A 27,429-nucleotide genomic window follows, 5' to 3' on the forward strand; every position below is an offset into this window, starting at 1 on the left:
TTGGCGCCACGTAGCGAAAAGAAGAAACGACTGGCGCGCTGTTGTTAACTCGGCTATAATCGCGTAAGCGGTGACTACGCCAATCAAGAAGAAGAAGAAGGCAAATAATCTTTCGAACTACTTAATATAAACCTGCTAGCTTGTCGCGTAGATTTTAGGGGACCCGTAACACATAGAAACCTGTTTAAATTCGGTGGCGACAAAACTCTTTCTTTTAGCGAAAGATCCTGGGTGTTACAAAGGCACTTACGAGGCTGGATAATCGAAACAATGACGTTCTCTGTCCTTTTAGCGCCAACAAAACTCAACAATGCGCAAAAGATTTGAGAAGGAACACAGCAGAAGTTTATAAAACACCAGAAAGCAGGGACGGATCCAGAGTAGAATTTTGAGAAACTATGCAATTACTTTTTCTCGTTGCATGTTGATTTTTGATGTTCACTGGAATGACGTATAACTCATGGATCCACCCCTGCCGGAAAGTGATGAGTTTTCCCGAAAGTTTTATCAAAGGAAAAAATCGGGGTTTTAATATTAGCGTTTATTTTGTTTTCAAAAGATCGATTCAGTGGTTACCAGATGTACCAGTCTCATAAAATTTCGTTTAATGTGGGGAAGAAAATTTGATTGTTCTTTAAATCAATCGATTTACAAATGGGGTTGCTAACTTATATGTTTAGTTGCCAAATGAACCCCATTTAGTCCCAATTAACTAATAATTTACTAAAATAAAAGAAAAGAAAATGCAGGTCATAATATAACTGTTAGTATCCATCCTTAGCCCTACTGGCAACACAATTGGACAGTAGATTTCCATAAAGTTTTCTTGAGGCCAAATTCATTCCTCAGAGACTGGTATTAATCATTTGAAGCCAGGCCTGAAAGATGCGGTTGAGAAATTCCACACCGAGATTTCGAGGCTGCTGGTGAGTTACAATCTGTGTGTGGCCTGGCGTTGTCCTGGCAGAAAACAATTCCTTTCTTATTCACCAAAGCTGGCCACTTCTGGATGATTGCTTCCTTCAGACTATCCGAATTAGGAGTATGCGCGTAGAAGAGCAGCTCATATTGGATGATTCCTTGTCAATTCCACCAAACTCATATGAAAACCACCGTTATTTATTTCATATTTAAATCCTCTTGTGCCATTTTCAAAAACAAGAGATCTTTGTTCGAAAAAAGAAAAAGTTCATTAAGTGGCGCTAGCGGTACTCTAAAAGTTTTTTTTACAAAAGTTGTGTTTTATATTTCGGCATTTAGCAACCCTAGTGCTGCAATCTGTCAACTCACAAATTTATCTTAATTCTTATCTTCTTATCTTATATATACCAATAACGTTTTGACATATGATCGTTTTTTCCGTTGGGTACAGTAACTTGAAATATTCATCTGGGCCCAGAAATGGAATTCGAACATCTCATCCCGATTATTTTTTACTACTTTCGACGTAGACTGTGTCAGCAACAGTTTAACGAAGCTCCATCAAATATCAGTGTTTATCGATGGTACGTTGAATTTTTTGAAGTGATCGACGAATTTCATCGAGATCGTAGATCACTACCAAAACGAACTTCATGAAGGTGGTCCAAAATCAGCTCTTGTTCCCGCAACGATTGATTTTGTGCACAAACTAATATTGTTAGAACGTCCTGTGACCTATCGTGAGATAGTGGCAGTAGCGGGACTAGCATATATTCAATATTGCATGAAAAAAATGGAAGATGGATCACTTTTCATCACGACAATGTGAGTTCTCACAAATATAGTAGACTGAAACAACTGCAGTTTCGAGCACTTAAAACATCGATTCGATGTGTGAAGCATTGTAAAGGCCTGATCTGGTTGATTCCACTAGTTTTATCTCCATAAATACATAACAACAAAAAAGCTAATAGTTCAGGTGTTGATGACCTCACTTTTTGTGGGGTTTTAACGTAACTTATTTTGTTTGCACATTAAATCTATATTTTTTGCTTGCACACCACAAATTCTGGGTATTTTCTTTAGGCTTGTTTGTCAACTTACAGTTCGAGCCTAATACAAATGGCTAATAGATATTACATAAGAGGTTTATCATATGAACTCAGCAAGAAATATAAATACTTGTGTGTGTGTGTGTGTACTTCTACATATTTAGACAGTGCTAAAAGTAAAGCTTGATAAGGTGCTAATTGTTTGCTCACACAAAATATCCCGAATTATATTATTTAACCGTATACATACATATGTACATAAGTGAAACCCAAAGTCTTCAGAACAGTCGGAAGTTCCAGCGAGAATAGTGAGATTGGGAAAATCAATAATAATGTTGACTTTAAGTTGAATGAAGAATAGAAAATAATAAATTTGTGGCTGAAAGACATAACCGCTAAAGCAGTATTGAAAATCAGCTAAGTGATCGAGGTTATGTTATTATAAGTAGTTATGATAATTGAAAATTTATAAAACAAAAAGTTGTTCTGAATATGTCTTCTTCTTAATAATAATAATATATAATATTAATATAAGAACAAATTAATTTTTAAGATGAACAAAATCAATTCAAAATTCAAATCTCAAAATCAATTAAAAAGGAGTTTTGCTCCTTTTTGAAAAACCTAATATTTATATATTTTAAATATTTACCAAAATCTCCGTTAGTTTGTTTCAAAACTAAAAATTTATTATTTACTTTAATACTGAATTCATCGTTACAGTTATATATACAAATTACCAACATCAAATACGTGACATCCCTTTATCGTTTCCATCACGAGCACAGCCACAATCGTTCACTTTTTATCCTAGCACCAGCCTTCAGGACCCAAAGGACCCAAACCACCAATACCACCGCCACCAATTGCACCACCACCGACAACACCACCGTAGCCTAGACCAACACCGCCACCATAACCATAACCGCTGCCGTAGTTGGCACCATATGAGACCGGAGCTGGAACCGGAGTTGAGACAGCTGTCACAACAGGTGTTACAACCGCCGAAGTGGTCACCGCAGGGTAGGCTATACCGCCACTCGCATAACCACCATTGTAAACACCACCGCCATAACCATAACCACCATAGCCACCAGTGCTGTAGCCACCACCATAGCTGCCACCAGGCACCACAGACACCTTTATCACTTTGACGATGTTCTCGCGACTATTTGAGTATGGCGTAATGCCATAACCACCATTATAGCCACCACCGTAACCATAGCCGCCACCGTAACCGCCGCCATAGCCACCACCATAACCAGGACCATAGCTAGGAGCGTAGCTGCCGCCGCCAACACCACCGCTTACGCCCGCGAGCAGCGCTAATTTACCAAAAGTCGCCTGACCAGACGCTATAAGTGCGATAAGCGCAAATACAACAACAAATATCTTCATTTTGTATTGGTAATTGTGTAATCCTTGCTTGTGCTTCTAGTTGTGTCACCGCTGTGCCGCTGTGTAGAACTCGACTGTTGCTGTCCACTGCCCAACCAAGCTCATTTATACACATATGCCACACACCAAGTAAGCGGCCGTTTTATCTCCAAGCCAGAAACAAAGCATGTATTGTTCTATATAAATTTGACCATGTAATAAGTTTTAACAACGGAGTCCAACAGTTTAGCGTAGTTTTAGTAAATATGTTTAATTTTTCTCAGGCAAACACGAACCAAATAAAAATCTTCGATCTGTCTGTCTTCAACTGTCTTTGCCTTGGTTCTTATATGACGACTTCCTTCTGCTATTAGTATTTTTTGGATGATCAACGCTTTTAAATGGAATTAACACTTTCGCTCGCAGCGCACTCTTTCGTGTAGAACTAAACGGTTTATGCACTTATTTGAACAGTTAAGTGCGATTTTTTATTTGTTCTCTATTTGTGTCTTCTTTGTCTTCTGCCACTAAGCTAATAGTTAGCTCATTTGCGAAATTATTATTTTTGGCGAGTTTTCTTTAGAAAATACTTTTTTTGCGCGAAATTAATTTATTTTATATAATCACTATAATAAAATATTCATCATTGACTTTCTTAATGTCCAAATGAAGGAATATAGGTTATAATGTTCAAATATTATTCACTCACTGATAAGATATGTCACACAGAGTAATTTTATGGCCACAAATTATCATTTTCCAATAGAAACTGCTGCTATTTATCAAAGGCCAAATCATTTTAGAGCTTGTGTGAAATCAAACCGATCCCATTTCGAATAAAATAGTTTAAATCGCTTTTATAATTTATGTATTATTGAATCAAATCGACTCTATTAAGAAATGTATTATAGTTAGAGCTTTATAACGACTTGAATATGTAACAGAATTTATGGCAGGACTGAGTAGATTTCTCTATAACAGCGTCAATATGAGGTTGAATAATAGGAATTATATATTATCCCGCATATTGGCTATAAACATATATTATGTATTTTTATTTATTATATTATACTGAGGACTCGTCCACACTTCACTGTGGCTGATACATAGATAATACTACTACTACAACCATCTATATGATTTCATTAGTTGGATTATAACTATTAGTTAATGAGCTATAGCATTTTTGTGAAGCAATTTGTGTTAGTTTACAAAAAAATGGATCATAAAGCATTTCGTGTGTTAATAAAGCATTGCCTTTTGGGGGACTGCTGTTGAATATGAGCTCAGGGAAATCCTCCGTTGAAAAGATATTTGCTAAGCTGGAAACAGGTGAAATGAGCATCGAGGAGAATGATGCTCTAAAGAGGCGAAAGCTCTGTGCAAAGTGGGGGGTGACTCGCAACTTCATAATCCAACAAAAACAATGAATAACTAATTCTGAAAAGAGTTTCGAGTGCTCTTTAATCGTAATAAAACCGAATTTTTGCGTCTGTGTGTGACAATAAAAACATAGCGCCCTTCGGCAGTCTTTCTACTGGACTGCACATGATGAACCAGTTTTCAGGCGTGAAAAGACGAAAAAATCGGCTGGATTACTGAACCAGTTATAATCTATTTCACTGCGTATTTGGTTGCAGTTCTTTTCTACTATTCCAAATACTTAGCAATGGTATTAGTTTAGAGGAAGAATCTGTTTAAAATTGTACGCATATATTCATAGGATTCCTACATGCATGAATTTTGAACAAATGCTTATTATTTGAAATATAATTTTGGTATATATATGAGTTGTATTAAATTTTGAATAAGGAGATAAAAAGTATCCTATGTCCTTACCCTGGTTCTAAGCTACCTCTTCCCCAATTTACAGTCAAACCGATTTAGCCGTTCTTGAGTTATAAATGGTGTAACTAACACAACTATCTTTTATAGGTGCATATAGATTTATTCATATCAACTTACCTCCTTTTTGTTGCAAACCTTTGATAAAGTACAGTTAAATCCTCTTCCAGCTATCACTTGATCATTTTACTTCGCAGTTCACCACCATTTCATAATTCTGCACACGCTTTTTTAAAAGAGCCAAGAATAAACATATTTAAACACAACACACTCATAAGATATTCAATATTTTCATATTAAACGCAAAAAATTTAAACTTTTGGCATAAGATTTGTCATAGATTCATAATTTTCGATTATTTCAATAAAATTTTGCACACGAACTAACGGAACTGGAAGAAGTGCAAAGGAAATAGCGTAAGAAGTTTGACAGCATGAGGGTTGCATTGGAATAGGAAATTATATTATCAAGCACGAATTAAAAAAAAAAAAATTCATTCAATGGTTTCAAACATTTTAATTATAGCTGATTTTAAAGTTAAAAGTTTCAAATAAATAAAAGTATATAATATTAAATATGATAAAATGTCTACCTAAAAAACCTTTGAACAATATTTATATTTCCAAGTACACATTGTTGCGTAAAATGTTGAAATATTTATAGTTTTAGTGATTAGTGAAGTTTGAAGCGAGCTAGTTTACAAATAAATTAATAAAAATAAAATAAATCGCCACTGTAATTGCACGTACACCACTCTAATAATGYTCATGAAACACACCTATTATTATTATACCTTCTTTTCGTTGAATGCTCATTTGCAATGCAACCCTGTTGGTAGAATAATGTACAGCAAATGAAAGAAAACGTCACAAGAAATCAGCAGAGCAAGAAAAAAACATCTTTTATCTAATTAGTTTTGATACAGAAACATTAAGAATTAATAAAAATTAATTATTGTGGTTCAATAAATGTTTTTTGTGCAAATTCAATAGATTTGAAATTCGCGTGTAAAGCAGCTGTCGAGAAAAATACAGCATTAATGTGAGTGCAGAACGACCTTCATGAGGTGAACGCCTTAGCAATTTTTTTTTCTAAAGCCAAATTGGGAAAAATGTTATTGCGAAAATACGCAACATTTTTCGTGGCTGAAAAGCAAATACCAACGCATTCCGCAAGGAAAAAAGGTGATGGAAAGCTGGCGCAATAATTCTTACAAATTGGAAATAATATGAGTGAACATAAAAACAAGCGAACATTGTGTTTAACAAAGCCAAAGTGCACTGCACAGCTGGGCGAACAAAAAACACAATAAAAACAAAAAAAATTAAGTAAGAAAAGAAAATACTATTACAGGTGTCGATGGGGGATTTGTAGGAGGTGGCGCACTTTAATTGACGCAACGGCGTTAGGGTGGTAGTGGTGCTGATACGGGCGTCTGTATATGGGTTAGGGGCATGTGATGCGGAAGAACGTAGTGAACAGACTAAGATGTTAATTATACGATGTGAATTACACGTCAGTGTATTCAATCAGCAGTTTAGTATATTCTGAAGTGCACAGAAGATAAGCTTATAACTTGAGAGAAAACAGGAATTCAAGAGTCGTGACAAGCCAGTTTTCTATTTTGGTAAATTGAAGTGGAAGCAAACATAAAGTACAAAGTATAAAAACAAAAATTAAAAAAAAAAAACCTAGAACTAAACGTAATCAAATTTGTTATCACGTTACGGCACTTGTATGATAGACTAACGCACCAAAACCAGATTATATTGAAATTTGTAAGAGTTGTACATATCGCTTAAGCTGAGCAAACATAAATCTCGCAAACTCATATGTACAATACACGTGTGTACATATGTACACTTCAACAATAAGCAACAAATTTGCAAGACAGGTTCTGATAATTCTCGGCAAAAAGAAAATACGTCAGCTACAATAAGGAAAAAATAATGAGACAAATATGCCGCTATAAAGTGCAAACTGGTTTCGCCGAGACAACCGAAATAATATCATTGCGGAAAGCGAAATCACAACTTGTTTACTGCAAAGATTTTTCAGACGGCATATACATATCGTTTCTTTTTAGAAATCGAATGTTTATGCAGCAATATAGGCCGCTTTGTAACTGTTTTAAACCTTTCTGTGGTGGCAACTAAATAGGTACATAAGCTTTGTGTAGCACGGACGCAAAACCACACTACAAAATTCACTTTGTTTAGATGGTGTGTTAACATTCTAGTCGCTTCCTATTCGATTTTATGTAGATATATAGTATATGAGAATGTTGCTTATTCGCTCTTGCCGAGTGCATATTTAAATAGATATTTTTTGGTTTATTTGTTTATAAGCAGCATTTGTGTTGTTTTCTTTCCAGCTTATTTGTGAAATTTTTGAAGCAAAAGCAAACGAACGGTATGTCAACACAAACAACACACGCCCCAACGGCGCCGGAATTGCCCACAACATCACATGGTGAAGCGTCAGCACCGCCTACTGAATCAATGGATGATTGGACTTATTTTGACAATGCAACAAACGATGGCACAGAGCAAACTGCAACCACTGCGGCACAGCAAACCGCCACAACATGCTCAACTGAAACTGTGAACTCTACCGCTGATAATGTCGCATCGAAAACTACAACTTCCACGACGTATTCGTTTCCAGGCAGCGCTCTCGGCAGCGATTCCACAGCGAACATAAACAGCATTAAAACAGAAAGCAGCAGCACTAGTGGTGATTCTAAAAACAAAAACAACGAAGAGGAGAAAGTCGATGATTCCATGTATGAATGTAATATTTGTCTCGACACCGCAAAGGATGCAGTCGTCAGTCTGTGCGGTCACCTGTTTTGCTGGCCATGCTTGCACCAATGGTTGGAGACACGTCCAAATTGCAAATTATGCCCAGTTTGTAAAGCAGCAATTGGCAAGGATAAAGTAATACCGTTATACGGACGCAACAGCACCAAGCAAGAGGATCCCAGGTAAAGCATAAACCTGCACAAAGTGAATACCAAGAATTTTGTGAAAATTAATAATTATTAAAATTTTTTTTATAGAAATAAGGTGCCACCGCGTCCCGCTGGTCAGCGTACAGAGCCAGAGCCACAACAAGGTTTCCAGGGTTTCGGCTTTGGTGATGGTTTCCACATGTCTTTCGGTATTGGTGCTTTTCCATTCGGTTATTTCGCTTCGTCTTTCAATTTTGGTGAACCTCGTGCAGCTGGTAAGCCTAACTGTTTATCAAAAAATAAGTTATAAATATTAAAATTAATTTCCACTTGTCTTTACAGCCGCCAACCGTGGCACAGTGCAGTATGAAGATGAACAGCAATTATCTAAATTATTCCTGTATTTGGCTATCTTGTGCATTGCTTGGTTATTATTCGCATAGCAATACTAAATCGATTATACTTACATACCTAAATATATATATTTATGCAAAAAGCCCACTTTTTAATTTGTTGCTCCGTGCTTGCGATTATTAATAAGAAATTCAATTATGTACATGTGTGCAATTCATTAACGAAACATATATACATACGAAATTGCAAATACTTTTAACACTGTGAAATTACATTGTCGAAGGAGAGAGGAAGTAATCTTAACGCGTAAAATTATAAAAAAGTGATACCTTCAAAATAAATGTATGTAATGAATTAAAAAACAAAATAACAGTAAACGAATTAAAACCATATTCATCATAAATGTAACTACCTGCATTTCTTAACTTCTATTTCATAATATGAGTTTTCGTGACGAAATAGCATTGAAGTCAGTTTTAGTTGCTCAAACAAAATTACTGTATTTTTAAATTTTATGATCCTTGGCTCTTATTTTTTAAGTAATTTTTACATTACAACAAATTGTACCTAAATTTCTATTAATGGATTTGTGATTAAGCGTTAAGTTTGGAGGTGAGACACTAATATTTTCTTTTCACGTTTGGTTGTTTATTTCGGAAATAAAATGCTATAACCTTATTAGGATTACACACATTTTATTTTTATTGTAATTTACTTGGAATAGTGCAGTGTCTTTCATTCACTATAAGAATTTACTGGTTTTTACCACAATAGTTTGGTCTAAGTAACCAGAGCGGAGCCGGACTTTTATCCACTATTAACTCGACACCATTCCTCGAAATTACAACAGGAATGTTTACTGCTGCTACAATAACAGCTGCATTGGTTTTTGTTGTTGGCGTGAGAAAGGCATATCTTATTAGATTGCAAGAGCAAAAGTGACAGAGGCCGTGGAAGTGTAACAGATTTCGTTATCCAGCGGTATTATTTCATTTCTTGCATATATTCAACTACTTCTTTGTTTCACTATAAGTTTAATGAAATGCATGCATTTTCTACACATTACAAAGACTTAAATATATCTAATTTAAATTTAAATTCAAAATGAGCACATATTTTGTTACTATTTCCATTTGGCACATTTTCTTTACATTCAAATTCTTCTTTGTATATGCAACTGTATTAGCTGTCAAATTTCCGCTGCCATTTCAGTCGTTATGAGTTAAATTCCGATTTCGCGAGTGAAATAAGTGAAAAATCTAAATTTATTAATAAATAGCGCTGCAACTAGAATTTACAGTGTGAAATAATGTAGTCGTGATAGTTTTGCTTCGAAATTAACTAAATAATCAGCGTGAGCTATGTTTTTAGTGTGTTTATTTGACGAAAGTAGTTCGTTTGTAAGCAATTGTTTGTCAGTGGCCGCGAAGTGTGAGAAATTTAAGTTATTTCTGTACAAATGCAAGCTAATTACTTTGTTGATTCTAAAGCTAATTATGCAGAGTGGGGTAAGTCCTAATTTGATATTATATTGTATTTGTGCATAAACTGAGCGTGCAAAAAAACTTGTGGGTTATAATATGCCAGTTTAGGTTAGGTTAATTGCTGCTGTTTGATTTTGAATGCTACGTAAATAAATATGAATCAGAAACAATTTGCAGCTTCAATTTTAATTTCAAGTGTTTCGAGATTTAATAATTGAGTGAAATTGGAAATATTGCAACACACTGGACTTTTTGGCCACAATAAGCATTTCAAAAAACGAATTATGGTAATAATTAGAAGTTTTAAAGGAAATATATTGATATATATAGGAAAATAATATATTATATTAAGTGAAGCGTAGTTAAATTTGACGGTTTTTTGGATCTTTTTTTTTTTAAAATATTTCAGATATTTTTTAAACAGTTTGTGAACATCGAATCCGGTTAGAAGAGATACTTTAGAAGTCGGTGAATAAGTTCAAAACATGATTAATATAAGGAACAGTATATCAAAACAGCTCATCGTTCCAATAGGTAAAAAAGAAACAATAATACTCAATGTCGTAGGAAAATTTTTTTTTCGCAATTTTCCACGAAACGGAATGTTGAATCAAAATTTATTTTGAGGGATAAAAACTTTTCTCAAAATATATTTTGGGAGATAGATACCAATTACTTAGAACTATCATTTTTGAGATTTTATGATCGTTATAATTTGCATACGTTTACAAGTCACCTATGAGCTGACCCTCATGTTTTTAACAACTTTTTGATTTTTTGAGCACATGCTAAACTGCTATTATTAGAATTAATGCCATAATTTAATTTATAATTTGAGTTGATTTCTATATAAAACATATGTACGTAACTAGTGTGTCTGGTGTATGAAGCTGTTCATAAAAGTGTAATAGGTGCTGAAATGCTATTAGTTACATGTGACATTACATAAATTTGAATATTTCATTGTAAATATTTATAATGCATAAATATTAAATAAACCAAAAAAAGTGTTCCGAAAAAATTCTTGATTATGTAATAAATGCAACAAAGGCAAAGAGTTAATATATACAAAATAAATATTAACATACACCATACACTTAACACTTGTATAGGTGTTTACAGGTATTCATTTGTATATACATATGTAGAATTTTAACTAAAAGGGACCATAACAATAGCTAACAGAGCAAACTTCAAAAGGGTTAATAGCTTTTCGGATGATATGGCAAAAAAGGAGAGTAAAAGCAAATATGCACTACAAAGTCCTGGCAAATACTCACCATTATAGGTATTAGCATATTTGAGGCACTTCTGTGTAAATTTGTAGCCACTTATTCCCATTGTGGCCATTGTAAAGGGAATTTCAATGCGAATTTTGCTTTTACAATATTTTTTGTAGATTTATACAACATATTTGGGTTTATTATGTGAATAATATGCGTATTGAAAAGAAAATTTTCACTTTAAGCATACTGTTATATTTTTCTGAAATGTTAAAGTTGTAAGATTAGATTTTATAACAATACTATGTATTAATTTAAATTTTTTTAAACAATAATATATTTTACATGCATAGCTCCTTGATTAGTTATCAGATTTTTACTGGAGCTTGTAAGGCTGAACTTGAGAATTTAGCGCGCTACCTTATACATTTTTTTTTTTTGTGGACATTATAAACAGGTGCATACAAATTAGTTGTATTTAAATCTTTATTTAGTAATAGACGAGGGTCGGTAAGGGGAAAAATTCATAGTTGGATGAAATTCGTTGAAAAAGGAGGAGGCGGTTACAACATTTAAACAGATATCTCAGAAACTGAGGGATTAGTTCGCTTATATACATAGAGGCGGACAGACGTCATGCTGATCATATACATATATAAACACTGTAAAAGTTTTTGGTGTTACAAACATCGTAGCTGACTTAATATAACCTGTTCAGGGTATAAAATCGTTTATGTCAATTTCTGTCAAAAACTACGAGTTCTATAGAAAAAAAAGTTGTAGGTAATAAAGATATCTATACTTTTTGTATTAACAACTTTTTCACATAACATAGAAATTTATTTAAAATATTCAAATAACCAATACTTGGTTTTTTTTATATTTTTCGTTTAACCCTAACTTGGGCACCAACTTTTTACTACGATTTCGGGCACTATTTACATTTGTAAATACGTACATTATTATATGTTATTTTAGAGAGAAGTTGATATTCCGTAAAAATCTAATAATTAGAGAGAGAAAGAGAGTAACTTTTAAGGATAATATTTGTCTAGCTGGACACATGCTATTTTATTCAAAACATAAATGTCTCTTTTAGAGTAAATTTTGTGTGTTTTTTGCATTCTATGTTTGGAATAACGATAATAGTTTTTTTTGCAAATACATATGTACTACTGAATTCGGTTGTTAAACTTTTGAAGCGTGTCATTTTGAAATTGTGTATGCATTGAGCAACAGGTGTTTAGTGAAAATGGCAACTAACAATAATAGTAAATTTAAAGTGTTGAGTGCTTCATCAGTGTCCCGGTAAGTATTTTAAAGCCAACCATTGATGAAGAAAGCTATTTTCTAAAAAGACAGGACCAAATGGAAAATAAGCCCGCCTGGATTTCAGCGCTTTCGGCAACAAAACATATTCCGTGAAAGTCGTTTTATAGGTCCCAATCCAAACACTAAAAAYATGAGCATATTTGACACATTTCACGCTATAATGCATCCGACAATACAGACAATTGTTTGCCGAAATACGAACAAAAGAGGCAAGGCTGAGTACGAAAAACTAGAAGCGAGTGAAAGCGCTAGCAGTGCAAGGTAAGTTAACATTATAATTATTATGGCCTTTCTATCCGCATACAGAAATATGTTTGACATCATCTTTAGAAAATATATTTGGGAAGATGTATCAGAAGAGGAGCTTAACACAATCTATGGTATACTAATAGCTATTGGTAGTCATAATGCCAGCAATGAGAAACTTGAAGCACTTTGGCAAAAAAATGCATTAAAGCTATGGTGGGTATGTGATGCGAAATCATACTACCCTCTGACTGGTCAAATTTATACTGGTAAATCGGGCAGTCAACAGAGAAAAAAGTACAAAAATACTGGAAGAAATGTCACATGCGACAACTTCTTTACAAGTCTTCCACTTGCAGATGCACTTGCAAGCTGGAAATTGTCGTTGGTTGGATCCATGAAAAAAAAAACAAAGCATGCCTGTCCTCGGAGTTCAAGCCCTCCCCGCAAAGGCTGGAACATTCGAGCATATTGGGATATGGAAAAAACAAGACAATTTGCTCCTATGTTCCCAAAAAGAACAAAGCCGTTGTTTTACTTTCAACAATGCCATGTGACGACACCATCTCGGGTATAAAGCAAAAACNTTTTTTTTTATTTCAGAGAATTCATTTCACAGATATAGTGCTCACCGAGGCTTTTCCGCCTTCTAACTGTATATAACACCTTAAGTGAGCCTGCTATCTATTATTATTATATAATATTAATCGTCTTTTGACATATCCTACTAATGCAGGCATGTGCAATAAATTATACATTAAAGCTTACTATCTGGCAACAAGGCAGATCCTTTCGTTTGAAATTTAATATTTTCTTTTTACAAATTTTCCTGGCTACCCTTGATGATTAGCCACAGCAAGCGTTTTACGCTTAATTGGCTTAAATATTATATTGTAGCAGCCATACAAACATACACTCATATACATATGTAGCATGTGGTACATATTGCAGTTAAGTGCCTTTCAAGTAAAAGTGATGAATTGTTTATGCAAATTCTTTGCTTGGTTGCGTCGTTGAGAAGCTTTGAACGGGCGTGGCAATTTCAGAATTTCAAAATTTCAGTGAATTTTGACATTTGATAAGCTCTTAAATCGGGGTCGCCACGTTAAAGTTGTTGACACCAATGCATGCCAACAGCGACTTTATCCCACACGCACACCAAAGATTTTGCATATTCTTTTTATAATAGAATACTTCTATGCATAATAAATTTTCTTGGAAAATTCATGAATATCAAATACTATGAAGGCATATGTGAGTGTGTTTCGAATGTGTGTGTGTGATATGCATACGACATCAATTTTTGTGTACTATGTACTCACAGGCGCGGAGGAGAGCCGTTTATGGTTCATTATTTGAAAAAACACTCGCTTGTTTGGAACCTCGGATTTTTTTCTCGATTGAAAAAGATCCAAAGAAACTATCTTATAGTTATGTCAGTGAAAGGATATATTATCATTTCTAGATTTCTGAAAAGCTCCAAACGCACCAAATTTTTAAAATAAAAACCCCAAGTGTGATTATTTCTATTTTCATATCAATTTTGAGGCCAAGGCTTACGATTATCTCTTTCGAATAAGAACTCTACCAAAGCTTTTTCTTTCTCACTACAGTAGGGAACCAAGGAACTGTCCTGGCACTCCACTCAAAAAATATAATTGAAGTTATGATCCACCCCCAGCAACCCATAATCCACCTACGCTCTTGTTTCATGTATGTATATTGAATTTCAGCTGCTGTTTTTCTGCTGCGAGTGTCCTTTGCGATTGCCTGTTTGACTTCTCTCTCAGTCGCTGCGGTTGCTTGTAATGACATTTGATGTGTGGTAAACAAAATTTTATTATTTTGCCTTTGAAATGCATTATTTACACCAATGGGGTGTATGTGTTTCGGTAAATTCATGTGTGCTGTTGTTAACTTGGCTATAATCGCGTAAGCGGTGTCTACGCCAATTAAGAAGAAGAAGAAATTCCTTATTGCTTTTAAAAGCTGAAATACTTTTTTGTGAACGTTTTGTTGAATGGTGTTCCAATGAGCTCTGTGCTTCTTCTGGTAATAGCCAATTTCCAATGGAGGCTAAGAACGCTACCAGTCCTTCCCACGACCGTCGGGTCTACGTAAACGGTACGGACCTGGATTTTTAACCGGTCAAGGACTGTCAACTCTGCAGAATTCTACCTGTAATATAACAACAACAACAAAAACGTCTTCTCAAGTTCGTGTCTCGATCATGATCATTCAATGAGTAATGATCATGCAGTTACGGTTCCGCTCCCTTTAAAGTGGCTTCTTGGAAATTTTAATTTTTAGGCCGTTCTATGCGTCTTTATAAACTCTAAGCTTTATGCTATAGCTTCAAAGAGAGTCTATTATGTCATATTTGTGGGTATTTATATTTAAGAAAACAAACTGGTGTTTCGAATTTCCTCAATGCCAGGAGAGACACGAAAAAGTGATTCAGCTACATGACAACGCTCGGTCTCACGTTGCCAAACTCGTTAAAACCGACCTGGAAACGTTTTAATGAGAATACCTACTCCACTCGTCATATTCTCCAGTTATTGCACTGTTCAATTGTTATTTTTTCCGTTCGCTGGCACATGATCTGTCTCAGAAGCAATTCCACTTACAAGACGATGGTATAAACATTTGATACTCTTAGAATACCTTCGACTCTAGGTGTCTGTATTCTTGACCATGTACAATTTTTAAAATTTATTAAATTTAAGTTAACAAAAAACTTCCCAAAATTATTAAATAAACCGAACCATCGAATTGAAGCCCTTCTAAGCTAACTTATACCGTACAATCACATATCCCCAGGCGAGGTTTATTTATTACTATTTACAAGCTTGTCAGTTGTGTCTGGGCACACAAGTACGCCACTACCAGCTTCAGTTACAACTCAATTTCCCTTGACATGCAGGCAGAGCCAACAGAGTTATAAATCTACAAGCGCACAACTACAACAAAACTCAGGTAATACAAATATATCAAGTGTCTTAGTCCAACAAATGCTCACATAAGTGCAACTGTTTATAGTCATAACATTACAACAACTCTTTCGAAGTAAGTATACGTAAAGCCACTCCGGATGAAGTAATTGGAGTTGCCGCACAAGCAACAACAATAACATGTGAAACTGCAGCACAGACAAACGCCTCAATTTGTTGCCGAGGAGTAATAGTTAATTGTGAAGGATGTTTATCCGAAATTTCGTGTAATTGTTTGCAAAACACACCAGACTTGCCATTAATACATTTTACATGCGAAGTGAGTTTAACGCATTATTTATAAGCACGTTTACTTAGTTAACAAGTTAATATTCCTGCTTTTCTTGTTGACTCATACTCACTTTRTCCTAAGCGTGTGTGTGTGTGAGTCTAAGCGGATAGAGTTTACCGAAATCCCTTTGTAGCCCAATGTAAAGGCGCCCAGTTGTGCATAATTCTGTTAAAGAGCCGACAATCGCTTTTTGTGCATATTATTGAGTAAACATTAGGGTATGTCATATGTGTTTTGAACTAATTGATTTCTTAAGGTTTACTTGTTATTTGCCCTTCAGTACTGTTTTCTTTACTATCAGCTGATAACCTCAAAATATCCCTCTAGATACAATTTTATGTGGATCAAGATCCAATTATCGGGATCAGGTAATTATACATCCGTAAGATAAATCTACGTTTTAGAAACTTTATATCTCTTATGATTCCAAAGGTGCCAACAGCGATTTTGCAATGGATTTCTTTCACAACAGAGACATTAATACCCCTACTAATCGGTTAAAATTTTTTAACCAGGTGGCAATCTTGATCATATCATACCATATCACTACTCACTACTCAACATATTCCTTAAACTACTGGTTTATACATCTTAACTGAAAAAGATCAAACAGGTGGCAACCCTCTTAAAATTTTCTTGAGTAGAAATACTTTCAAAACCCATTTAAAGATAAACAGAGTATTTAATTTTTAATACATTTTTATTGGAAAAAAAAATCAAAAAGGTGGCAACCCTCTTATACATATCTTGATTAGAAATAGTTTTTAAAACTATTTAAAGTTATACACAGTATTTAATAACTATCACAGTTTAATTAAATACAAACTTTCAAACAGGTGGCAACCCACTTAAAAATTTCTTGGGTTTAAATACTTTTTAAACCTTTCTAATGTTAGATACAGTATTTAATTTGTTTCACAGCTGAATCAAATAAAAAAAATTAAAGAGGTGGCAACTCTCTGATGTACTCCATTAGAAGAAATGCTTTTTAAACCTATTTAAAGTTACACATAGTACTTTATTTCTATTTCAGCTTAATTAAAAAAGAAAAATTCAAAAAGTTGGCAACCCTGCTAAAAATTTCTAGAGTAAAAATACTTAAACATACATACATACACATTTCATTTATGGACAATATTTCATTTATTTCATAGTGCAATTAAATACAAAAACGCAAAGGGATGGCAACGCTCTTAAAATATTACGATGGCGCCCAATAAGCTATCTTAATATTAACACAAGCAGCATTCGCTCAAAGGACCAGCTGACAGCATTTTCGGCTCCACTTCGGCAACCGTTAACAATCTGAAGTGCTTCGGAAAAGGTTGACTTGCCTCATTAGTTCGTGTATTTTGTGTTAAAATGTATAAGTACAGTGGCATGTTCTAATCCACATGCGTCGCCAAAGGGTAAAGTGAATTGGTTGTTGTAGGCGTGTGCCTGTGCGGTTTCAATGCAATGCCTGAACACCTTTCGGCTTCAGTGGCTTTGATGAATTTGTTTTGGGTTACCGAGCAGGAGTACAGGAACAAACAGGCAAACAAACCCACATATATATGGCATTTTGTGGAGTATATGAAATTTCGCATTTGAGGCATTGATGCTGATCGATTGGTCTTGTAACCGTTCATTATTGTGTGGTTTCGATAAATTTGTGAAAGTCAATTGATGACTTCAGCGGCTTAAAGTGAACATAGGACTAAATATTAGAAGGACGGTACCAAAATAACCCCGTCAAGCAAGACAACAACAATGCAGCATCTTAAGACGTACTGGTTTTAAGTGATGAATGTTTTCGGTCTAAATTCATTCAAGTTACTTAAAATCCGTGCTTTAGACGCATCGTTTTCTTACTTCTAATTTCAAAATATGCTAAGGCCTAATTGGTACTGTGAGTAAGACTTTTTCAACTCCAACTCAAATCATTATTTTACAGATATAGAGCAGGAGAAGCGCTCTCAGATGGCTTAAATGATTGCGAGGCGCCCATTAGGCAAATGGAACCAGCTCTCTCTCTCTCGCGGCGGGTCTTCAAACCGTCAAGGAAGATTTTTCCAAAGACGGAATGACTGAAATGTATATAGAGAACATTCTGGACATTGAAGCCAACTGGGAGCGATGTCCTTGCTTCAACTGTCGAAATCTTGAACTCTTTTAAGATATTAATTGTAAGATTAATTAAAGCAACATGAGACTTCCATACAAATAGTTCAACCATAACCTAAAATTCTAAAGAAAATTCACTCTAATTAACCATCAACAGATATCAAGAGAGCAGCTCTTTCTCGGCTTCTTAAAAGTTTAAGAACTAATGCAGGAAAAGTCACGCATTGAATTAGGTGGCACGAACAGAATAATACCTTCAACTCACATTTCTCAAAACTGAAAAAATGCCAAACCCTCAGAGTCACGCTGTCAATTGGAAAATCACATTGTTTACCTTTCGGTGGAAAATCATATTAAATGGCATGAAACGAGCTGCGAGCTGCAACACGAGGCGAAGCGCTTTATGTTGGCGCGAATTGTAACCAGTAACAACAACAATGCTGGAAATAGAGGAAAATTTCAAACAGTATTTGTTTATTTGCCTCTGACAAGCTACGCAGTGAACTTGGAAAATGTATAAAAAAAAAATATGTATATATTTTAATCATGTGCAAATGATACGTGTGTGAGTGTGTGTTTGAATGGGTGTTACGTTGTCAAGGACACGCATTTGATTTGCTCATACCGTTAATGCGACACAAATCCCGTTATCAAATGCGAATTTTTCGTGTTACTTGGCATTTTGTTGTTGTTTGTTGCTAATGCATTACAACTGGTATTTTACATGTGACTTTTGCCGCTGCGTGGGTGTGTGCGTGCGCAAAACTTGTGAGTGTTGTATAACGCAAGTGCAGAGTGGTTGTGATTATTTTATTTTGTATTTTTGGCTTACTCTACTTCATCTAATATAATATTATATTAAAGATTAAATTGGATTTAAAAGTTTTAAATTTTTCTGAATTTCGGCAAGGACATACAGGTATGTTTGGTGAACTGTAAATAGCTTTGCTCTTCAGCTCCCCAGCCTGCTGAAGGGCAGTGAAAGCATAACACCAGGATATGGTGAACCAGATTTCCCAAGCAATGACGATGGAGCAGACGTTCCATTGCCTGACCTGACTGAAGAAGTCCGAACAGCAATTACCCGTACCCACCGTCAACAAATTGATTGGAGCTTACCACTGTGACTTTAGGCTTGAATAATCAACAACTGATTAATACAAACAAAAATGTCAGCCGTGAAATCCAATGCAGAATAACTCTTGCCAACAAGTGCTACTTCGGACTGAGTACGCAATTGAGAAGTAAAGTTCGCTCTCGACGATCCAAAACCAAACTCTACAAGTCATTATTGCCGTCCTGCTATATGGTGCAGAGGCATAGACGAAGACATCATATGATGAGTCGCCGTTACGTGTTGTCGAGAGAAAGGTTTTGCGTAAGATTAATGGTCCTTTACTCATTGCCCATGTCGAATACCGAATTCGATGGTACCTGCAGCGAAATAAAAGACAACGGCTGGTCATGTCGCCCGAATGCACGAAAATACTCCAGCTTTGAAAGTTTTCGATGCAGTACCCATCGGGGAAGCAGAGGAAAAGGAAGACCTCCACTCCTTTGTAAAGACCATATGGAGAAACGATTGGCGCACTATTGTTAATTCGGCTATAACTTCGTAAGCTGTGGTTACGCCAGTAAAGAAGAAACATTCCTTTTGAATGATGGCAAACATTTTTTTTTTACCGAACCTATATAGCAGAAACTGACATGTTTGATCTCGAAAGATGTAAATAGCTATAGTGCGCCTTGATTCCAGCCGAGCCTTTTTTTATTAAAAGCAGAAACGAACCAATAACAAGAATTACTGGCAAAAAACTCATCGCATAGAAAGGTTACAGAGAAACCGAGGGTTGCCGCGACTTAAAACTGAACATTAATTCTAGAAAACCACTGCTATAGGGGTTCGAAGTGTTTCTGAGAGCGTTCTCTCAATAAATCCATTGATTGTTGCCATGTTCGCCAAGTGGCGCCATCTTGTTAAAACCAAATGTCATCGAGTTCACGTGCTCTAATATCAGTCATCAAATAGTCGGTTATCATGACGCGATAACGGTCGCCATTGACGGATTGGTTAGAAAACATCGGCTCTTCTTGAACATTTTCTGGAGCCCATAGAGCACAGCGATGTCACTTGGTCATCATCAGTCCGAGTTGCTGCGAATGGCGCCGAAGCGCACGCCCAAATCTATTTTATGCCCAGGAGACAATAACAATATTTAAACGAGCCTCTAATCAGGCTATCGGCCTCAAATGGCGGCAACAGGTTGAACAACACAAGAAAGTAATCTTAATGAAAACGAATTAGACAAAAAAATGTTGCGCTCAAATGAAGGCAAAGCTTTTCAACACACTTAAGAGAGACTCCGCATCTCGAGTCAAAAGAGAGCAAGTTAAAATAAAGAGACTAGCAATGAAGAAGACTTCAGAGAGGAAAAAGCGCTGCCGTCCTTATTAAAAAGCTGGAGCAAAAGCTCAGTTTTGCAAAGCTCAAAAGCTCCAAACATATGGTTTCTGCAAAGCAGAAAAGCTAAATAAACAAAAAACTAAAAGGCAAGTTATCGTTGTATTGGTGCACGCACACATTGAAGCCAGCACACCACTACAAACGCGCTTTTGTGTTTCCCTTTAAGGTGACCATAAAAATGGCAGCTTTCGATTTCTTCAATGGCGCGCCATTTCATGCGCTTTAAGCACTTTAAGCTTGTATGTGTATGTGTATGTGTGTGTGTGTGTGTGTTCTTGAATTTCCTCCTTTTGCTGCGCTGACTTTTGTTGTTTGGTAATGACTGTGAGGCATGTGGCTTTTATTGAACCAAAGCTGATTGCAATACTCACGACCTGATGCGCTTCTTCGCAACCAAAAATGCTGCCAAACACTTTTTGCGCTTTGTGTCTGCTTCATTGTGCCTGACTGACTTGTGATGTGGCTAATCCGAGTGCGGCATTGATGAATGTGTGCATTTCTTTTCCACTGCGCGTGTGTGTGTGTGTATGTGCGGGCCAAAGTGAGTTGTAAAACATTGTGTTCTGAATGAAACGTCCTTGGTTGTAGTAGTGGTAGTTGCTGTTGTTATTATTTTCCTTCCGTTTTAAATACGCCAGCATTGCGCTGAGCTGCTAAGTGGCTCAAAAGGTCAGACCATAAAGGGTTTATGCGTGGAAAATTTAAGGAATATTCTTTTATGCTTAATTTAAGGGAAGCCTTGTTTTAGGTTATGCTCAGTTCTTGTAGGCGTTTATGCATAAAGAAATGTTTTGAATATAACATGTTTTTGAAAATTGATGGATGAAAGAAATATAAAAATATGCTTCATATTAGTAATGAGCCAAGATTGTTTTTTCGTTAATTAAAGACTTGTTGTTTTATTAGTTGTTTATTTCCGAGGCTCAATAATAGCCTCTCATCAATTTATTTTGAATATTTTTTTTAGAATATTTGAATTTCATTACCCTCAGAAGGCATATATTCTGAACTCAGTTCCTTTTTACTTTTATACTATAAGTTTTTATCAATTTTCCATACTTTTATACATATTAAGGTGGGTAAAAAAAAAATTGGTGTTTTGACCCATCCTAATACCTTTTCTACTTTTTCTTCAAACTATCTCCAAACAGCTGTTTCTGAGTCTCAGATGAAAAATAATCGGTGTTTTGACCTACCCTAATACATATTCTACAGATTAGAGGTTTTGACACACCCTAATACATATTCAACTTTTTTCTTCAACTATTACTAAACAGCTGTTTCTACGCCTCAAAAGAAAAATAAACGGTGTTTTGATCCACCCTAATGCATATTCTACTTTTTTCTTCGAACCACTAACTAGCAGCCTCAAAATAAAATAATAGGACTTTTGACCCACCCTAATAAATATTCAACTTTTTTTTCAACTTTTTCTTCCTCTTTTTATTTTTCAACATTACAGCTGGTTTTGAGCTTCAGAAGAAAAATAATAGGTTTTATGACCCACCCTAATACACACTCTACTTTTTCCTTCGAATCACTAACTAGCTGTTTCTCAGCCTCAAAACAATAATCAGCTCATTGTTAGACTTTCCATAAGCATTGCTGCTTCTATGAGCTTAAGCATATACACGAAAGGATTACTATTCAACAAGAGGTGCATTCCAAAAAAATAATAAAAAAGGGGATTCACGAAAAATGTAAATATTATTTCGAATATTGTGAAAAAGTTCGTTAGGGGCATATGCTAGGAAAAGAAGTTGCCAAAAGTTGAAATTTAATTAAGTTCGAAGGTTTGAGGAAGTCGCTTAATGTTTGGGAAATATCGAAAAAAAATTTCGAAAACGCGAAGATGAAGTATAAGGCAGGAGACAGCAATACTATGGCTATTTATCATAACGTTTTTCTAATCCATCTAATTTAGTGGTTCTCCCGCGTTCTACTCTCGGGCATCTCGCGGTCACATAGCAGCTAGTTGTCGACCAGAAACTGCTAAGCTAACACGAAGGCCAGATATCTAGCGCTAGCACACAAGAGGACCAAGGACATCCAGTTCATTCCCAATCTAATGGAATCGGCATAAGGCTGCCTTATCTAGCAAGTTCATAGAGCTGGCAGTTTCTAGCGATTCCGCTTTAGCCAAGCACCTAAACGAGTCTGGTTATGAAGTAACTTCATGCTATTATTAGTGAAGCTAGACACTCTACGACTAACTTTGAGTATTGTCTCTCTATTGTCGTAGTAAGTGCTTACCTCGCTTTAAGAGGCTCAGAGCAGTACTCGTAGATCTACTACTACTTTACTGACAACTACCTCTGCTTAAAGCAGGATGCCGAGTGCCTAAAACTATCCTCTAAAACTATATTTGACTTGCTCTTTACTGCTTCTGCTCCGGTGCCGTCACGGCTGCTAGATGTATGCATAAAAGTAAAATATGTTTATGCTTTGATTAAACTTTCAGATTGTTTCAGTGAAATGAAAATCTTTGAACTTCTTAAAAAATTTTGATAGAAATTTTCTGGTATAAATTGTTTTTAAACTTGAGACTAAGATCTGACTATATCAACGTGAGCTAGCTGGGACTAAAGCTATGAGTAACTTCTGTAAAAGATGGTTTTCTTTTATCTAAAAATCCAAATTAAGCTGCGAATTCTTTAAAGTCTTAAATATCATTGTCTGAAGACAGACGTTTTGAGTTTGTGTAAGAGAAGTATAAGTACATATGTACATATATCCAGACTCTAGAACTCTAGAGTTCTTAACGTAGTCCCGCCGATTTTAAAAACACGCAAAGGCCGCACTTTAGGAACTATAGTTAAGAAACTAATTAATGTAAGTGGTGAAATATTGCTAGAAGAATTTGTTTTGCAACCTCAACATTTCAATCTTGAACCTTTAATGTGAACTGTTTTCAAAAATAGTCTCATAGAATCTTCAAGTTTTTGATAACAGTTCAATTTCAAAGAATTAGAAATTGTTCAATTAGTTTATTGTTGTTGGTGGAATACTCCATATATGTATATATATACACTTTAATATATACTTTAATATATATACTTTAATAGTTACTTTTAGCTTAAATCTTTCCTATATCCTTACGTACATATAACGTTGGAGTAAAAATATGTATATTGATATACATATATAAACGGAAGAATATAGGAAAGACTTAAGCTGCTCGTCGCTCATGCAGATGCTTTATTGCCCAACAAAAACAGTTTTATTACAATAACAAATTAAGTAAGGCGCACATACAGCCCCACAACAAAAGCCAGAGCTTGCTGGAGGACGACTACAAGCGGAAGCGGAAGCCTGTTAAACATTTGTGGGAAGTGCAATGTCATGCATTCCATATATGTAACCATGTAGATGAGAGTATGTATTATATATATATATATGTATGTAAATAAATGTATATGTGTATGCGTGTGTCGGTATACGCCTTCGACTAAAATGCTTCAAAGCCACGCGTAAATTCGGCTTTCATGAAATTTATGATCTAAAACGCACGATACGCCGCACTTTCCCTCCTGCTAGATAATAGAGCGAGTGCATGTAATAAAAGCAACAATAACAATAAACATATATTGCCGACTGAATGATGTTTACGTGCCATGAAGCAACTTCAGACGGCACAGACCGCAGCACAGCTAGTAAACAAGATTTCAAATGGATCTTTAACGCGTGATTTATATACTGTAAACGAATAAAGTTTGTGGTTATGTAATGCAATAAAGAAAAAATATTTTTTTCGGCATAATTTAGACGCTATAATTTTAATATGAAATTTAATTAATGTAAACATTGAGAATTTTAAGCCTTCCCGGAATAGGTGCATTGCATAAACAAAAAATAGAAGAAATCAAATTTGAAAAATAACAGCAAAAAATTGTTATCTACTAGTTAGTTTTATGAAGGAAAAAATAAAGAGCAATGCAGTGACAAAATTATCCGCTAGCTTGAGCTGCTTTCGTGACACGCTGAAGTGCCGAAACTTTTAATAAGTACAATGGGAAAGTATCAATGTTGTTATTGCTACGTTGCGCTTTTCTGAGCTTGCTTTCCTAATGTGGATGCGTCTCCCAAATGACCAGCAAGTATACTCTGTGGATATGAAAGAAATAGTTGTGAAAAGAAACAATTAAAAACGGTTTCGCTTTTTTTTCTCTTTCTACAAGTTTTAATGAGAGTTTTTATTTACTTTTCGGATATAAGAGTGGAAGGAAGAAATAATGTATTTCTGTATTGAGAAAAAATATAGAAATAGAGAGAGAAGAGAAAGAGACAGAGACAGAGAAATATAGAGAAATAGAGAGAGGGACAAAGAAAAATGTAAATATAAGAATGTTGGCGAGAGAAAGAGAGAGATAGACAGGTATGTACAGGAACAGGGAGAGAGGTACAAAAATAATTAAAACATCAGAATTTTAGAGAGAGAAAGATAGAACTAGAAAAAAATATAGAGAGAAAGATAGCTAAAGAGATATATAATTAAAGTTTGATTGGTTGAGAGTGGATTTTTGTAACAGGTTTTATTTCGAATCCGGAGAGCAAAACTAAGCGAAAAAAAATAGAGAAAAATAGAAATAGATAGAGAGATAGATGAGGACATAGAGAAACAAAGAAAGAGAGAGAGGCAAAGAAAAATAAAATATCAGGGAAAGAGAACAAAATAGACAAAAATAGGGGGGGAAATATTGAAATAGAGAAACAGAGATGGTCAGAGAGATAAAGAGGTAGAGGTAAAGTTATAAAGATAGAGAGGGAGAGAAAGATAGCGGAAGAGGAATATAGTTAACGAAATTAAGAGGGAGAAAAAAAGCGAAAAAAAGTGAGGTTGAGAGACAGAGAAAGGTAACTAGTGAGGTGGAGAGAGAAAGAATGGTAGCTAGAGGGCGTGAGAAAGTTAGCTAATGAGATTGTGAGGGTCAGGAAAAAGAGAATTATTTTAAGATCAGATATTTTTGCACAATCATCATTGAATATTTTTAGACTTATAATATATACCTTGCGTGAAACTAAAAACATGGCTAGAATTTCCAATAGTACATACTTTGACTTATACTCCATCTAGAACGCTCGCTCATAACATCTCACTCACTAAAATGATCCTCCATAAAGTCCCCAATTATTCAATAAAACCACCCTCATGTAACCATATTTTCCCGCTCTGATAGTAATTAATGCAGACCGAAGGCAAATACGAGTAAACCGAATATAATTAAGTTTTATTTACTTTTGTTCTACGCTCTCCCCTGCCTTCAAACACTTTATAAAGCGAGTGTGCAATAAATTACACCAAACTATCGCAAAGGCAAGTTCCGTGGCATGGATATGGCAAAACTTTCATTGAGATTTAATTACTATATTGTCGAAAAAAGTTTAGTGAAAAGTTGTGAGTTTTATTGCCCATAGCACCGAGTTGTGTGAGAGGGAGAGCAAACTTGTGCGTGTTGGACACCTTCTGTGTACTTTGTGTGAACTCTGTTAAGTGGCTGCGCATGTAGTTCACTTTTATAGCTGTAAACATGGTGCATGTGCCTAAAACGTATTATAAATGTTTATAGATATGTTATATGCACGCACATATATGTGTTACTTACATACATACATATGTATGTGTAGCATGAAAGCACATAAATATTATTCAAGTACTCGTAGTACATTGTAGTATGGTTTACCCGGTCCTAAGAGAACATCGGCGTCGAAAATCCTGTCTTTATTAAAAATGATAAATGATACATATATTAATCAATAGAAAAAAATGCTTAGAGTTGCCACCTGATTTTTATTTTTTATTTATTTTTTAAATTTTATAACATTTTACATTCAAGCAAATTTTAGGAATTTTCAACTGAAAAAAAATAGAGTTACCACCTCATTTTTGATTTTTATTTATTTTTTTATGTTTTATAAAATACATTTTAAGAAGCAGCTGGGTACTTAAGCACATTTTATTGACAAAAAATATACATGTATATACCTAATTTATGTTTAGAGTTGCCACCTTTCTTTGCATTTTTTATTTTATTAATGTATATTAAAGCAAAGCAAATAACTTAAGCAAAATTTATTACAAAAAATGAGAAAAATATTTATATAGTTGCCACCTGACTCTGACTTTTTTTATGAATCTGTAATAACATAGGTACTTACATACATACATATGTTAAAATTTGCAACAGATCTTTGGTACAATATTTTAAAATATTTTTGATGATAACATTCTACTGTAATTGAGACAGAGTTGCCTACTTTGAAAAATACTTGCTAAAATGATAATCCAGAAGCAAAATAAAAGAAATTTGGGCATCAAATAAGATATTATAAAGAACGTTTAGAACAAAAATTTTTCATTTGAACGTTGACATATGATTTGGATTGTAAATATATAATATTAAAAATTCGTTAAATTTAAATTTGTTAAAAAAACAGCTTCCGTCAATAGTTTGAAATTGGAAATACAGCTAGAAATATTTGTTTATTAATTAAGATAATATTTTGTATTTACACAAAATTCTGGATCACGGATCTCCTCTTGTTTAATGATTTAGGTTTAAAGTCTTGTAAAATGGGGAAAAGGTAAGAATTTATTAAAAACTTAATTTTTTTTTAAATGTAATTAGTTTTTTTTTAATTTAAGCTTAAAATAAATTAAGATTTAAGTTGTACTCTCGATTCTAAACACAGAAACGCGGTTTCAACTTTTCCACAAAAATAAATTTATCTTAAATGGCAACTCTATTAAGAGATATTGATAATACTGTTTTTTGTGGTTTCGAATTGC

General features: G+C 34.8%; 3 protein-coding genes across 6 annotated transcripts in view; 2 read left to right on the forward strand and 1 right to left on the reverse strand.

Annotated features, from left to right (window-relative positions):
* Window positions 1-2,656: 2,656 nt before the first annotated feature.
* On the reverse strand, window positions 2,657-3,478 carry LOC108971013 (probable peroxisomal membrane protein PEX13). The gene has a single exon (XM_018936776.1). It carries the CDS (start codon window positions 3,369-3,371, stop codon window positions 2,784-2,786), a length of 588 nt encoding a protein of 195 aa, XP_018792321.1. The 5' UTR covers window positions 3,372-3,478; the 3' UTR covers window positions 2,657-2,783.
* A 2,569-nt stretch (window positions 3,479-6,047) lies between these two features.
* Window positions 6,048-9,200, forward strand: LOC108970989 (E3 ubiquitin-protein ligase RNF185). Of its 4 annotated transcripts, none has more exons than XM_018936744.1 (4): window positions 6,048-6,261; window positions 7,570-8,181; window positions 8,257-8,423; window positions 8,491-9,200. In XM_018936744.1, the coding sequence occupies exons 1-4, from the start codon at window positions 6,257-6,259 to the stop codon at window positions 8,589-8,591; spliced, it is 885 nt and encodes a 294-aa protein (XP_018792289.1). In that variant the 5' UTR covers window positions 6,048-6,256; the 3' UTR covers window positions 8,592-9,200. The 4 variants fall into 4 exon arrangements, with proteins under 4 accessions (XP_018792289.1, XP_018792290.1, XP_018792292.1 ...); XM_018936745.1 differs by having other exon boundaries at window positions 6,048-6,236; XM_018936747.1 differs by lacking the exon at window positions 6,048-6,261 and adding an exon at window positions 6,665-6,822.
* A 215-nt stretch (window positions 9,201-9,415) lies between these two features.
* Window positions 9,416-27,429, forward strand: part of LOC108971046 (inactive dipeptidyl peptidase 10) — a gene marked incomplete at its 3' end in the record, with an annotated part of 421,409 nt that continues 403,395 nt past the window's right edge. The window contains 1 exon segment of the mRNA XM_018936833.1: window positions 9,416-10,010.

Source organism: Bactrocera latifrons, unplaced genomic scaffold (genome assembly GCF_001853355.1).
Source record: "Bactrocera latifrons isolate USDA-ARS-PBARC rearing strain unplaced genomic scaffold, ASM185335v1 scaffold_32, whole genome shotgun sequence".
Taxonomy (NCBI): domain Eukaryota; kingdom Metazoa; phylum Arthropoda; class Insecta; order Diptera; family Tephritidae; genus Bactrocera; species Bactrocera latifrons.